At 40.6% G+C, this 14,720-nt stretch overlaps 1 protein-coding gene across 2 annotated transcripts; it reads left to right on the top strand.

Moving 5' to 3' along the window:
- Positions 1-928: 928 nt before the first annotated feature.
- LOC148082362 (uncharacterized) lies at positions 929-7,527 on the top strand. 2 transcript variants are annotated; one of them, XM_087788177.1, is made up of 9 exons: positions 929-1,175; positions 2,161-2,781; positions 3,191-3,287; positions 5,503-5,598; positions 6,055-6,279; positions 6,503-6,525; positions 6,610-6,767; positions 6,884-7,098; positions 7,129-7,527. In XM_087788177.1, the coding sequence occupies exons 2-9, from the start codon at positions 2,174-2,176 to the stop codon at positions 7,345-7,347; spliced, it is 1,641 nt and encodes a 546-aa protein (XP_087644303.1). In that variant the 5' UTR covers positions 929-1,175; positions 2,161-2,173; the 3' UTR covers positions 7,348-7,527. The 2 variants fall into 2 exon arrangements, with proteins under 2 accessions (XP_087644303.1, XP_087644302.1); XM_087788176.1 differs by having other exon boundaries at positions 6,884-7,527.
- The last annotated feature ends 7,193 nt before the right edge of the window (positions 7,528-14,720 follow it).

Genomic DNA, 14,720 nt, shown 5'->3' with positions numbered 1-14,720 from the left:
GCTGTATTTGCTGTGGCTATTGGAAAAAAACAATTTCAATAAATTCAATTCAATCAATAAAGTTTTTTACCTTACCTTATTAGATTGTAAAATTCTGAGTTTGGGGGCAGGAGTGGAGTGAAAAGATGATTCTATTCCATGTAAATCTTTGTATCCTTTTCTTTGTTATTTGTCTTTGATCTATGTTCTTTATCTTTAGACTTAGATTCTGTCATCTTGCACTTTCTTTTTAAGGTAAGGTAAGGTAAGGTAAAACTGTATTGAAATTGTTTTTTTTCCAATAGCCACAGCAAATACAGGATTTTTTCATAAAAAATAAATTAAATCAAGAACAAAGAGAAATAAAGAGAAAGAACAAGATTTTACCATCCATCCATCCATCCATCCATCCATCCATCCATCCATCCATCCATCCATCCATCCATCCATCCATCCATCCATCCATCCATCCATCCATCCATCCATCCATCCATCCATCCATCCATCTTCAATAACTTCATCAGGAACCATTATTACCAGTTTTCAATGACAAAAATACCTCCATTAATTTTGAAAGTATTTTACAACCTGTACATTTTAAGATTGGCGCTCTTTAAGAACCACTTGCTTTTTTATTCAATTTAAACCTAAATAACGTGTCAATTTTATGCATTTAAAAACCTACATTTTCTTACTGAAAAAAAGTATTTATTCCACGCGGAAATGTTACGTTCATGTTAAGTTGTTTAGTAATTTTACCACTTAGAATGATGTTTGAGATTATCTTTTTAATATTGATTCTAAATGGAACATGATGTTTTACGTTCTGTGACGTCACAAAGGCAAACTACGAACAGAACAGAAGGGGAATTTCCGTTTAACTCTAGAATATCCGAGGGTCCGTGCAGCGACCGTCACGTGACCACTTTCGCTTTATAGTCCACACAAACGCACGTGAGTTTACGCTCGTCCCTTTTTTTGTTGCTAATATCGACCATTCCCAGCAGGACAGTAACGCCGAGCCACTGGCAGCACCAGCACCACTGGACTCCTTCACCTCCACCGTGGAAACCTCTCAGTGTAAACTTCTGTTCCTGTGGATTTTAGTCTGATCTGGAGTCAGGTGTCCCGGGAGAGAAGGCGCGTCAGTGGGTCAGTGATACTGACGGATCGTTGGCTGTTCAACGACTTTGAATGTAAGTGTTTTCATGTCGTCGCCGCTCGACCAGAACCGGATTAGTGTCGCTAATAATAGAAGGTTTAGTTCCAGACGAGGTGTTGTGTTTGTGTTGAACAGAGAGTTACCTCGGGGTCATGGAACTGTTCATCTGGTCAAGGTTGAACTGTTCGGTGTGTCACGTGTTTAACTTTGTAGTGGATCGACTGTGTTTATGTCCCAAAAAAAATAATATATATATATATATATTTAATTTTTCGTTATATGGCGTTCAATAACTAAAGGTAGTATTACACAGCAGTGCAGCGGCTTCTTGAGCTCCTGTGTTGACAGGAAATCCTTATGACTTTAATCTAAATATATATATAAATTGTATGCACGTTTTAAACATGACTTCATCATTTTTAAGTCATTCTGAAGATAAAAAACGTCTGAGCTCAGAACTAAACTTGGCCTCGTGAAGTTCAACGTGGAGATCAAAGATCAAAGACACTATAAAGGGAAAAAAAAGGAATGCACAAAGGACTTGCTAGGGATGCTAAAAGCTAGCTATTTCTTTAATGTTCTGAGGTGTGTTTTCAGAATCAGAAACTTACATTAGATAGTAAGTAAGAAAGTAAGTAAGTCATTTTTATTTATATAGCGCTTTAGATACATTAGATAGTAAGTAAGTAAGTCATTTTTATTTATATAGACCAGGGTCACAAAGCGCTTAAACAATCAAAACAATATTCAATAAAGTATATACTTTAAAGATCAAGATAAAACTGATAACACAACAGGAGTTCAAGAAAATCAAGGAAAAGCCTGAACAAATAAAAACTTCTTTCGATGTTTCTTGAAAGAGTCCGTAGACTCCATTAACCGCAAAGAGATTATTTTTTTGTTTTTACACGACAGGAAATGGTAGTAATTCTGAAACAGTCATTGGCCAGATTTTTACTCGGTGCGCTATTACAATTAATGTACTAAACAAATAATAATAATAATCTTCTCCTCCACAGTGTAAACGTTGACATGGCCTCCAGCCACCTGCACAGGTCCGAATTCCTGCAGGGTGAGCTCACCTGCCCGGTGTGCCTCGAGATGTACCGTGACCCCTGCATCCTCACGTGTGGTCACACCCTCTGCAAGCAGTGCCTCGACCGTCTGAAGGAGCAGACCGATGGAAGACGCTTCTATTGCCCCGAGTGCCGCCAGAGTCACGACGTTAAGACGAAGTCTGTGAGGGTTTTAAAACTGGCCAACATTGCTGAAGAACTGCGGCATCAACGCAAGCTCTCCGCCAAAGTTGGGAAGATTTTAAAAGTCAGAGGATGTTGCGAATCTCCGGATCTAGCCCCGCAATCCATGGCTGGTACCGCTATTCTGTGTGACTACTGCCCATCTGCAGACGGCGTGGGCTCCAGGGCCTCCAGCTACAGGTCCTTTATGTCGGACGGGGAAGACAAAGCGAGAGATCCACCAAGTCTTGCCTTCCTGACCTGCTTGAAGTGCAAAGTGTCCATGTGCCTGGAGCACCTGAGGCCACACCAAGAATTGCCAGCATTTCGCAATCACCCGCTGGTGGATCCACTGATCGACTTCTGGAAGAGGAAGTGCCCCACTCATGACGTCACCTATAGGTACGAGACATTTGGATTCTCTCCATGGACTGTGATGTTTGTGGATTTTAAAGTGAGTGTAGAGTGACTAGCTGGGGATGAGAGACAAAGGGATGAGTTCTAGTGTCAGGGATCAGCCGTACAGTGTGACGGACAGAAGCAAGAGCACCTATAGAGATTGTTTTAGAGACGGTGGCTCCAAGGAAAGATGGAAGGCAAAGTTACAAGATTCAAGAGTTCACAATACTCGGGTTTCTTTGAGCTTCATCTCTAAAAAGAACAGGGTTAGAGAAGAGTTCATCTGAGGTTTGGTGAGAGGGGGGCACAAAAGGGAGGTGGATGTGATGATGGGGACTATCAGAATCATAAAAAAACTATTGTTTTATTTATTTAAACCCAACCACAATTAATACAATATTTTTGTTTTCAGTCACTACTGCCTGAACCATAAGGCGTATGTGTGCGACATCTGCTGCAGAGATGAACACACCGTCAAGACCATGGACAACGTGACGGAGGAGATTAAGGTAAACTCTTCACTCGTGTGTGTGATTCTCGAAACTCAACAGAGCAGTTGGGAAGTGAGCTAACACGACCACTGGACAACATCTGCGCTGTGTCTCCAATCGCATACTTCTCTTAGTATACTAGAAGTTAGTATGCATCAGGATAGTGTACATACTAACTGGTACGCAAATTCTCGACAGATAGTATGTCTGCCGCTACGCACTAACAGGAAATGACATGACTGCTGCTTCTTCTTCTACTACTATTTAACGATGTTTCAACCAGCTGTAGGAACACAAGAAACACCTGCTGGCAGCACGTTTTGCAAGTTTTGAAGAAGAAATAAAGAAAAAATATGAGAAACTAAATATTTGCGAGACATTTAGGCTGGTATTAGCATCGAAGACGTGTCATCCTGCTGAAAATGCACTTGTAAGTACATGCATATATATATATATATATATATATATATATATATATATGCATGTACGTAACTTCCGTCACTAAGATGAAGCCATTTAGGGTTAATAATGTCCATCGAACCATACTCAGTTTTGTGGGTGTTTTAGTACGCCAATTTAGTGTGCATGGCGCACTAAATTTCGCATACTAAGAATTGAGACGCACTTACGCACTAAAAATACTAACTTTGACTAAGTATGCGATTTGAGACACAGCACTGGATCTGAAAAGCTAAATGAAACGAGACAAAAGAAAAGACTTTAAGAAAACAATTTATAGTTAAATATTTTCTATATCACATTGATTACAGAGCTTAAGTGAAATAATAACTACAGAATACGCTCTGTGATGAGAAGCTTTAACTATGAAAGAAAACTTTCATTAGATAACTTTAAAAAGTTAATGAATGATTTACGATCCTTTAACCTGGAGAAACTACGTCATGATTTCATGTTCTTTACTGATCAGAGGCTCCTAAGTAAACAATGTTCAGAGTGATCACGCTGAATATTACACCGTGGATAAGGTTAATATAATCATATCAGGTTGTAAAGGAGGTATTAAAAAATTATATGGACATTCTTGTGAATATCTGCAAAATGAATATGTCTCATGTCATCTTGTTAGGAGAGCAGAACTCTCAAAGTTGAGCTCAGTTGTTGAACAACATAAAGTCGGACGAGGGTTGTTTTATTTTCTGTGAGCCTTGGCCAGGAGAGAGGTGTCGGGGAAACGGTGACCCACTTGTTCTCGTAATAAATAGAGGATCACAAATATAACACACTGACCTCTCAGTGGTCGGTCCTGGCCAGGTCAACGTTTGTATTCTTTGAACAATAGACCATAATGATGACTCTGGAATCCAGATGAAAGCACGTTGTCAGCTGACACACTCTGAGCCTCAGTCACATGACTAGAGAACTTCCTCTAGTTCCACTCAGTGGAAATGGTTTTTGATTTTGTTAGGAACGGGTCAAAGTTCAGTGGATAAATCCAAGCTATTACAGTTTTCATAATATCACACAATCCGTACATTTGTTTCGTGATAATTACCATCTGAGTCAGGGGGCGGTACAATAAGAGTTAGAGCTGTCAAGACAAAAGAAAGAAAGGACAAGTAAAGGGCTTTTAATTTGTTGGGAAAACTTAGAATATGTACAGAAAGGACATTCTGGAATAAGCTTGAGTTTTCATCTAATTTTATATAATTAATTTTTTGTTCCTTTTTATTTGAATAGTCCTAAAAATAATTCTCATTTCGTTTGTTTTATTTTTTTATATTGATATATATCATTTTATATACACTACATATGATAATATAATGTAATAAAAACGAACTTTATTTTCAAGCAATGTGAACAAAATAAGGACAAATAAAAGGAGAGAAAAGGTCTTCAAACAAAGATCTCAATTTATTTGTGACAGGAACTGAAATTGCTAGATTCTATATGGTGGGTTTTATAGTATGAGCTCATGCGGGCCACATAGATCGAGTCAGATGGCCACGTGTGGCCCCCGGGACGCACTTTAACCAGGTCTGATCTGATTTAGAATTTTGAACAAATATGAGCAAAATTCAATGTATAATTGCAGTTTCGTCAGGCAGTGAGAGCAATGTAATATTTACTCGTATATAGTGGAACTGCTGATTATGTGACCTTGAAAAACTGTTGTTTATATCCCAAAAATAAATAACTGCCAGCAAAATACAAAGTGAGACGTAAGGTTTTTGATCCAAGAACAAGCTCAACACATGTTGTCTCACCCCACTAGGTGATGCTGGTCGATGACCTTTGCTCTCTTGATTGGATATACCTCTGCTCACAGAAAAAGCTTAAAGAGCAGGAGAAGAAGGAGAGGCAGACTCGGGTAAGACCTTCACACTCTTTAAGTGAAATGTTGCAACATCATCTTCCTTTTTGTCACCTTTTTTCCGACCAGAATGTCACTTTCTCTGAAGAACTTTTTAACACTAAACATCTGATGTTGCTCACTTAAATAATGACATTTAGAAGAAAATGAAGCAGTCGACTCCGTGAATGACGGAGGGAAAAAGATGCTGGGATTTAAAGGAAATTGGAAGCTGTTTGCTCTGTTGAGTCTCTTTACCTATGACTTTATTTTCTTAACCAAAATATGTAGTTACCAAACCTACAATTAGAAGGCTGTAATTCTTTATATGCACAAGTTCAACAACACTCTGTCGGCTGCTGCTCACATTTATTATGTTATGTTTCAAGTCAGAATGAAGGTTGCAATAAACAAGTAGCTCTATTGCTTTCACTAAAGCGGGTGACAAGGTTTCTCAACTCATCTTTTGTCTAGATTTTCCTGGCTGAAAGTTTGACAGAGCTCATGGTGAAGCTCCAGGACATGATTGTTGCTTTCGTCCGCCAACTACATGAAAGTATTGTCTTGCATCATCAAGCCAATGCTGCAAAAATACAGGAAAATATCTCCAAGATCCACCAGGACCAAGCCCGTCTCGAGGATGTCCGGTGTGTTCTAGAGAGCTTCCTCCTAGAAAACGATCCCTTCCGCCTAATTGAGGTATGTTTGATGAACATGTTTTCTGTATTTCCAAACGTTCTTTTTTACTACCTGAAGATCACTAGTCGAGTTAAGATGACTCTAAAAAGTGTAGTCACAACATTGTGTTCATTTCGTTATTTAAAATAACACATTTACTAATGTTTTTTTTTAAAAAAATTTAACGCTTGTTGCCAAAAGACCAAACAAAAACCCTAACCTGATTTTTGATTATTCATTTCAGGGCTATAGGACCAAAGGGAAAGAGTAAGAGCTTTTAGATTCTGTCAAGTTTCTAAAAAACATGTGCATTTTAAATGCTAATAAACTCTTCATGGCGTGTCATCTCAGGTACCTTAAGAAGCTGCAACAAAACCTGTCTGAATTGGAGGATACAGACACTCCCCCAGAAGACGCCATGACCTTGATCAAAAACCAAACCAATGCTTTCCTTCGTGAGAAACTGCTGAGCATGTTGGAGGAGAATACTGCTTCTTTCAATACATTGTGTAAGTTTTTCAGTCAAAATGAATTGTTGTAACATTACCTGTCCACGAGTGCCGCTGTTAATAGTTGCAAATAATTATTATCCAGGATTAAAGTTTAAATCTGTTGTACCCGTCAGGTCCCATAGTTGAGGAACAAGATGCAGTGGATGAGTCCTGCAGCTCTGGGGAAGACATCAGGGTTGTCAGAGTTCTGGCCAACCATCATGTACACGACCCTTACATATCAGATGACACAGAGGATGATGTCAGGAGTGATGGGGATGAAGTGATAGGGTTAGTGGAGACCGATGACGATGGCCGGTTGACTGACCCTTTGAGCCTGGTAGAAGAAGTAGAGGAGGAGGAGGAGGAGGAGGAGGAGGAGGAGGAGGAGGAGGAGGATGAAGAAGAGGAAGAAGAGGAAGAAGAGGAAGAAGAGGAAGAAGAAGATGATGATGTGGAAGATTTTGAGGAAGAAGAAGAAGTTGCAGAAGATGAGGAGAGCGAGGATGATGATGTTGTTGTTGATGATGATGAAGAGGAAGGGGGAACCGAAGAGGAGGAGATAGAATATGTGAGTTCTGAAGGTGAAGATGGATAGAAAAATGGTTATTTGTCAATCACTGGAGCTGGTAATAGTTTCTTCAGTATTAAGGGTTAATTTGGCAACACGTTGGTGTTGTTGTTGAAATATCTACTTCAGCGATTTTACTACCAGAAAAAAGACTTCTTAATGAAATGTTCACTGAATTAATATACAATAAAATGATTGTTCTCCCTTTCTCTGCTTTATCTTTGTTTTATGTCTTAATAAAAACATAAGGTTGGAAACCTTTTTCAGAAGATTTACAATGCATTCATGTATGCGTTTGACAAGATGAATATATTTTCCAGATCACGGTCGATGGAGCTAAGTTGAGATGAGAAACATGAGAGGAGAAAAGACTTTGTAATTTGATGTCCGTTTTAAAATGCATGTTGATGATATTTTTATTCTTTCATCATGTAATATATATATTATATTATATTATAACTTTCACTGAGTTTGCCATCGATTTATTTGACTCAACACTGACGTCAACAGGAAGAAAAGCGCAACTACTGATCCGTCTACTTTCACGAATGGTGTCATGTTTTAGGTTTACAAACTGATATGCAAGTGAGTGAACATTGATGAATGACTAAGATAAACAATACTAGATTCAATGTAGACTTGTTATTTTCACTAATCCATCATGTTAAGAAAAATGATGATTAAAATCTTATACAAATTTAAATATTTTAAATTGCTTTCTTGGTAATTTAACAACATATTTTGTAGTTATATTTGCCAACTTTATCTGTCCATAACTAACTAATCTTGCATCCTCTTTGAACGTCTCACATGCTTGTGCGGTTTTCTTCTGGGATCTGTCCACAGTCTTGACCAGGGTTAGAAAATAGAAAATAAACCTTTGGCTCTTTATCTTCCATGTGCATCTCCGTATTGTCCGAGACAATAGTCAGCTTTTGTAACCGATAAAAGACACGCCACACAATAATACAGGTTAGCAAATATATTTTAATATATATATATGTTCATGTTTTAGCACAATGACAAATGGCAAAATGACAGTTCAGTCTCATTGAATTCATGACAAAAAAAGCAACATCTGTAAAGTTAAACGTCCCGCAGTCTTGGAATGATCCTCCCATGAGAGTCTCTAACAGCACGGAGCCCGCGGCGTCTGACAGGGTCATGTTGGGATGTTGCTGCTTTTTTATTGTCGCCAAGCGCAGTGTCGCTCTCAGGGATACATGGCACACGTTTCAGCTCCCAACAGTCAAACCAAAACAAACAGCATTGTTTATCGAAGCAACACTGACCGACGCCATGATTGATACACATGTCAATACGTTCACGAGAAAACACTGAACTCAACGGACTTCAATAACGGTTTCTATTTATAATCCTCACCTTGTTAATCTCGCGTGTCTGCTGAAGCCTCAAAAATGTGTCGGAAAAACAAATTAGCACCTCTTCTCGTCCTCTTTTCCCCAAAACTTAATCTTGCCGAGGTTTCAGTTTTACGCTAATCACAAAGGGTCATGAGGTGTTTATTACAATCTTAAGTTGCACTGCTGTTCTGTCACTTCCTGTTAGCACGTCAACGTCTCCCAAATCACACGGATGCTTGTGTAGTCATCAATGTACACCATGTGACTTAAGGAATTACATTTATGATGATACCTTTGCCTCAAGGGATGTTGTTGAATGAATTGAAAGTAGAAATGGATCCTTATATTAGCACTGGTTCGGATAGAAAATGTAGCATTCAGAAAAGCAACACAGGTTTCATTCCCTTACTTTAGTTTGACATTATTTTTCCTAGATTTTTTAAAATTATATAGTAGATGATGCTTTTTACCATCGTAAATCATTTAAAAGGTCTCAACGTAAATGCCTGTTTTAATGGGCAAACATGTGACCAGCGTATACAGGAATATAACTGTGAGACAAAAGTGACTCAGTTGGCATCAGGGAGCGCTCAGAAGATACTGGAACAGCGTTTTCTCGACCTGGTTATTTCGTGGAGTTTAGGATGCGAGCTTGTGTAACTGTTACACATAAGTACTACAGAAGCTCTGAACGCTCATTTGCCGTGGAAGTCACGTGGTGTACATTTCAGCAACGCATTGACTCGTCTCCATCAGCCACGACAACCACACGCACACTCGAAGCTAGAAAATATCTCAAACCAAACGGATTGTTGAACACACACACACACTTGAAGCTTTCTTACAATCTTGACCTTATCTTGTGCATTACTTGTAAACATTTGAGCTCAGATGTGAGGCGGGTCGTTGGGACACACCTGGGTCTCATCATCGTACAGCATTCTTTTGCAACATTCAGTCATCGATACTTCACGCTCTGATCACTTTCCGCTCGCCTCTTTTATCTATTCCTCTAATCCCTGCATCGACCGCCTCCCTCTTGCGTATCAAACTGCATCACACACTCCTCCCTCTCAAACCAGGTAAAACTGAAATTTAAAATCAACAAGACAAGATTTTTCTTTTGTCATGATGTGGAACTCTCACAAGCAACGGCCCACGACACGTCTGATCAACTACAACACAACAAAGTAAAATGTTACACTAAAGTAAATACAATGAAATGAGCATCTACGTTTTTTTTTTTGTTTTTTTTTCACCGAGAAAGTTACACGACAGAAAGGTGTCGACGTGTCAGTGAGTTTCTTAACAAGGAAAATGAATTATGCATCCCCTTAGTGTTTTATACAAAAACTGGAGCGACTTTCACTACCTACCAGCGTTTGTTGACGTACCCCAACCCTGGGTCATGTTTGTTTGAGGGGTGGGTGGGAGGCAGAGAAACATTTTCTGATCAAACCATCTTTTATTTTTCTTTTTTCTTTTTAACGGGGTTTGTACAAACGGATGCACACAGACACACACTCACACACAGTCTCCCTCGCACTTGTCCTCCTTGTTCATCTTTCTGTTTGTCTCAGTAGATGTAATGTTGATTCTAAAAAGCTGTTTTTGTTTTTGTAAGGAAATAAAAAGAATCTGTAATTTCACCTTGGCTTATGTTTTGAATCCGTCTAATCTAATTATTGGCTCAAAGTTTTACCACAAAACACTAGAAACTTAATTTCAAAGGGAAAACAATGGCATCTTGAGTGAAAACTTCAAAAAGTCAGTCTCGTGGGGGTTGTTTTTTTTCCTCAACTTCTACCACTAAATGACATGACATGGTGACTGGTTGGACTATCAAACTCCTGTGATTTTTGTCTGCAATTTTAAGTGGTTTAAAACCAGACTTGAGTGAGTGACATCACTTATCCTATTATAGAGTATTTCAAATATCTAGATTGACTTCCTTCTGCAGCACAAACCTGTTCCTCTGCTCTCAGTGACACAAACGGTGACCACTGTCCACTCTTGCAGTCCTGCCGGAGGAGAGATCCACACAGGTAGGTGGTTTAGTCACTTTAAGGTCCTCAAGAAACTAACATTTTAAAACTTCTGTGGCATCACATTCGTTTGGGGGTTTAATTGTACTTGACTACGATATTACTAGTTGGACTTTCCTACCCTGTCTCGTATTTTATCTAGATTTTATTTTACGGAGCAGCTCGCGGTCAAAGAACGATTTCCAGCTTTCGATTTTCAAAAATAAAAATTGATTGTACAGTTTGCTTAAACGTCACAGACTACAGTGTTGTCTTGCACTTCAAGACATCATAGGCAAGATGGACAACAGATGAGAAATTTGTGCCAATATTTTCATCAAACATTCTTTCTCATACAAAATTTAGAAATCTAACGGATACAATTTGTAGATCAAAACTAATGAAATGTAATGCATATTGGATGATTGACCATATATAAAATGTAGACAAAACTGCTTCTAATAGATGTTTAAGGCTTTCTATTAATCATCACAGTGATCTTTTTCAGTTGAGTTATCAGTTTATTTTGTTTCAGGGAGAATCATGAACTGGAAACCGTCCGTCTTGTTGATCCTCTCTGGTGAGCTGTTGTGGAAACGTCATATTTAGCATGATGGTCTCACAGTTAATGAACAGAACTCTCTGCAGGCCTGTGTGTTCTCACCTCTGGTCATCCTCATCGGTACAACTTCGTCAGTAACACCCTCACGTGGTCCGAGGCCCAGTCGTACTGCAGGCATCACTTCAGCGATCTGGCCACTGTGGCCGACGGCGACGAGATGAAGCTCCTGGTGAACACGGCTGCTCACGCTAACCTAGATTCTGTTGGCGAGGTCTGGATAGGACTGTACGACAACCTGACCAGCTGGAGGTGGTCACTGTCAGATACAGGCTTCTACAGAGACCGAGAGAGAGGGTTCAGGAACTGGGCTGCAACCGGACAACTTAAGGGGAGACCAGCTGTGTGTGGTGATGTCCAGCGGAGGGAAGTGGAAGGACGCGGAGTGCTTCTTCAAGAAACGCTTCGTCTGCTACGACGGTCTGACATTTGTGAATCCTGTCTCTCTTCATGTCGATCTCTGAAGTAAAACGTTTCGTCAACAGAGACCAAAGGAGCAGACCAGCATTTCATTTTTGTCCGCAAGTTCATGAACTGGACCGAAGGAACCGGACGGAGAACCGGGACCTGCAACGACTGGTTGGGAACAAGGGCAGCTGGATCGGTCTCTTCAGGTCAGGAAAAGTCTTGACGCAACACAAGAGAGTCGTCATGTGTTACCTGTCCTTCACGACCGGCCCGTCACTGACGCGTATGTGCCGTCGAGGGTCCTACCCCAAGTATATGTCCTGACACAGCCTCATGTCTTAAAAGAAAGTTTATTAACTCTCAATGGTGCGGTTCTTGTTGAAATTGGAAATTGATCTCCCAAGGTGTTATTGAGCTTGTTCGAAGCTCAGAAAGTCAGACTGGGTTCTATCTTTTGCCCAAGAGAAGGAAGACCCATTCTGGATCTGAGTTTGTTTTCAAACTGTGCACTCTGGCCTTCAGGATGTTGTTGATCAGACGTCTGCTTCAGTGCGGAATCCTAGTCATCGTCCGCCACAGGAAGTTCCTTTGCATAAGACGCCATGATCTTCCTGAACCATTTTGCCATTTGGGTTACCCTGGCCCTTTGCCTTTCGTAAAACGGTTGGAGTCCGCCTTGAGCCTGGTGAGAGCAAATGGAATGAGGATCCTTACTTTCCTGGAAAACTGGCCGATCCTGTGTCAGTCGCATCTACAGCTCACAGAAGGCTGGTTCTGACGGAACCGCATCAGACGGACTGTCTGCTCCGGTACAGCTTAGCATCTTTCAGGGGCTGGGGCGGGACAGTTTGACCACAGTCGACTGATTACACTCCTTAAAAGGTGTCCTCTTTATTGGATGAAACAAAAACCCTGCACCTACTGCGGCTCTTTGTGGGACACTTTGGCCACCCCTGGTTTATGTGAACATGTACACCAAGATTATTCAATTCAGTCCTCAAAGGTCTGGACCAGGTTTGGTGAATCATATTTTTATTGATTTTCAGATATTAAGACATACATTTTGAAACACACACACAAAATAAGTAAAATAAAAGGTAGAATACAAAAACAAAGAAAGATCCCACCCTCCACCCCCGTAGAAAACCACCCCGTGGTCTCAGAAATCCAGACCCCCACCCACCTGGACCGGGTTTTTGATCCAACCAGTCAAGCAAATACGTTAGCGGGCCGAATTAAATAATTAAGTAATAAGTAAGTAAGTAATATTTATTTATATAGCGCTTTTCGAGACCAGGGTCACAAAGCGCTTAAACAATCAAAACAATACTCAAAAAAGTACATACTTTAAAAATCAAGATAATACTGAGAACAACACAGGAGTTCGAGAAATTCAAGGAAAAGCCTGAACAAATAGAAACGTCTTAAGATGTTTCTTAAAGGAGTCAGTAGACTCCATCAAGCACAAAGAGAGAGGAAGATCGTTCCAAAGCTTAGGAGCAACAGCCTGAAAAGATTTCTCTCCTCTGGTCCTGAACCGTGTGCGAGGAAACACCAGTAGATTCTGATCCACAGACCTCAGAGCCCGAGCTGGGGTGTAAGGCTGGATCAGATCTGTGATGTAAGGAGGAGCCTGACCATGAATAGCTCTGAGGTAAGAACCAGAATTTTAAAGTTGATCCTGAAAGAAACTGGAAGCCAGTGAAGAGTTTTAAGGATCGGAGAAATGTGAGTTCTTCTACTTGAGCGGGTCAGAATTCTCGCTGCAGAGTTCTGAATCAACTGCAGGCGAGACAGATCCTTCTTGTTAAGACATGAAAACAAACTGTTGCAATAGTCCAGACGAGAAGAAACAAACGCATGGATTACAAGCTCCAGATCATGTTCCGACAACATTTTCCTAAATTTAGAGATTTTTCTCAGTTGAAGGAAACAGTTTCTGGTCAGTTTTCTGCAGTGTCGAACAAGAGACATGTCTTTATCAAATACAACACCCAGGTTTCTCAGGCTCATGTAGACTCTGGTTTGTTTTCAGTCACACTGCGCCTAAACCCTGCCTTCTGTCTGGAGGTCTGTCCTCCTCCTTTAGATCCATAATTCAATAGTTTTTACCCACAACCCACCTGTTATCTGAGGAGGGCGAAGGAGTTTCAGACACAAGGATATATAGCTGGTGTGGCTGACCCACAGTGTTGCCGCTTCTTAAGAGCCCCTGAGGGTAGTTTCAGCCGAGGAGTCATTCTCACTGACTATTACAAACTATCTCCTTGACATGACACCATGATCTCTGGATCATGCTGGGTGCAGAGACTACTGGAAGAGTAGTACTCTGAGTATATTTATCCCACTGCTTTAGTATGATGTAGACTACCCTAAATACATGAGTAATGATCATTTCTACTCCGTTTCAAGGACGAGAGATTGGTCGGATCACACTGAGTCTTCCTACAGAAACTGGAATCTCGGTCAACCTGATAACCACGAACGTCAGCAACAGTGCACGACCTCCGACCTCATGAACAGAGGGTTATGGTCGGATGAAGACTGCAACATCAAGCTGCCGTTTATCTGCCACGGAGTCGAAGGTTCGTGTGTTCCTCTCTCAAACACTTGATGTTTCAAAGGTGTCGCTCAAGCTTTGAGCGATTCGAGTCACTGGGAGTCTGACCCCATGTATGTTGACGAGCAGGTGAAGGTCAGAACCTGACAGTGGTGTCCACCACTATGGTCTCACTGACCACCACTGTAGGATCAGCGACCAGAGCAGAGAGGACCTCTCCTGTGTTGTCCTCGACTCCCAAACCCCACCAGACGACATCCATGCCTGGTGAGTCAGCACAGGTTCTCCATCTCTATTATACACAAGACAGCGTCTTTAAACGTCTTGAAACTCACTCTTGAAGGATCCACAGCTGACCGTCCTCCTGCACTGACCACATCAAAAAATCTAATTTTGCTAAATGACAGACGAACACTATAGATAAA

Source organism: Callionymus lyra, chromosome 4 (genome assembly GCF_982586985.1).
Source record: "Callionymus lyra chromosome 4, fCalLyr1.hap1.1, whole genome shotgun sequence".
In the NCBI taxonomy this organism is placed as follows: domain Eukaryota; kingdom Metazoa; phylum Chordata; class Actinopteri; order Syngnathiformes; family Callionymidae; genus Callionymus; species Callionymus lyra.
Note: the sequence above shows the minus strand (reverse complement) of the source record. Positions and strands in the feature narration are given on the sequence as shown.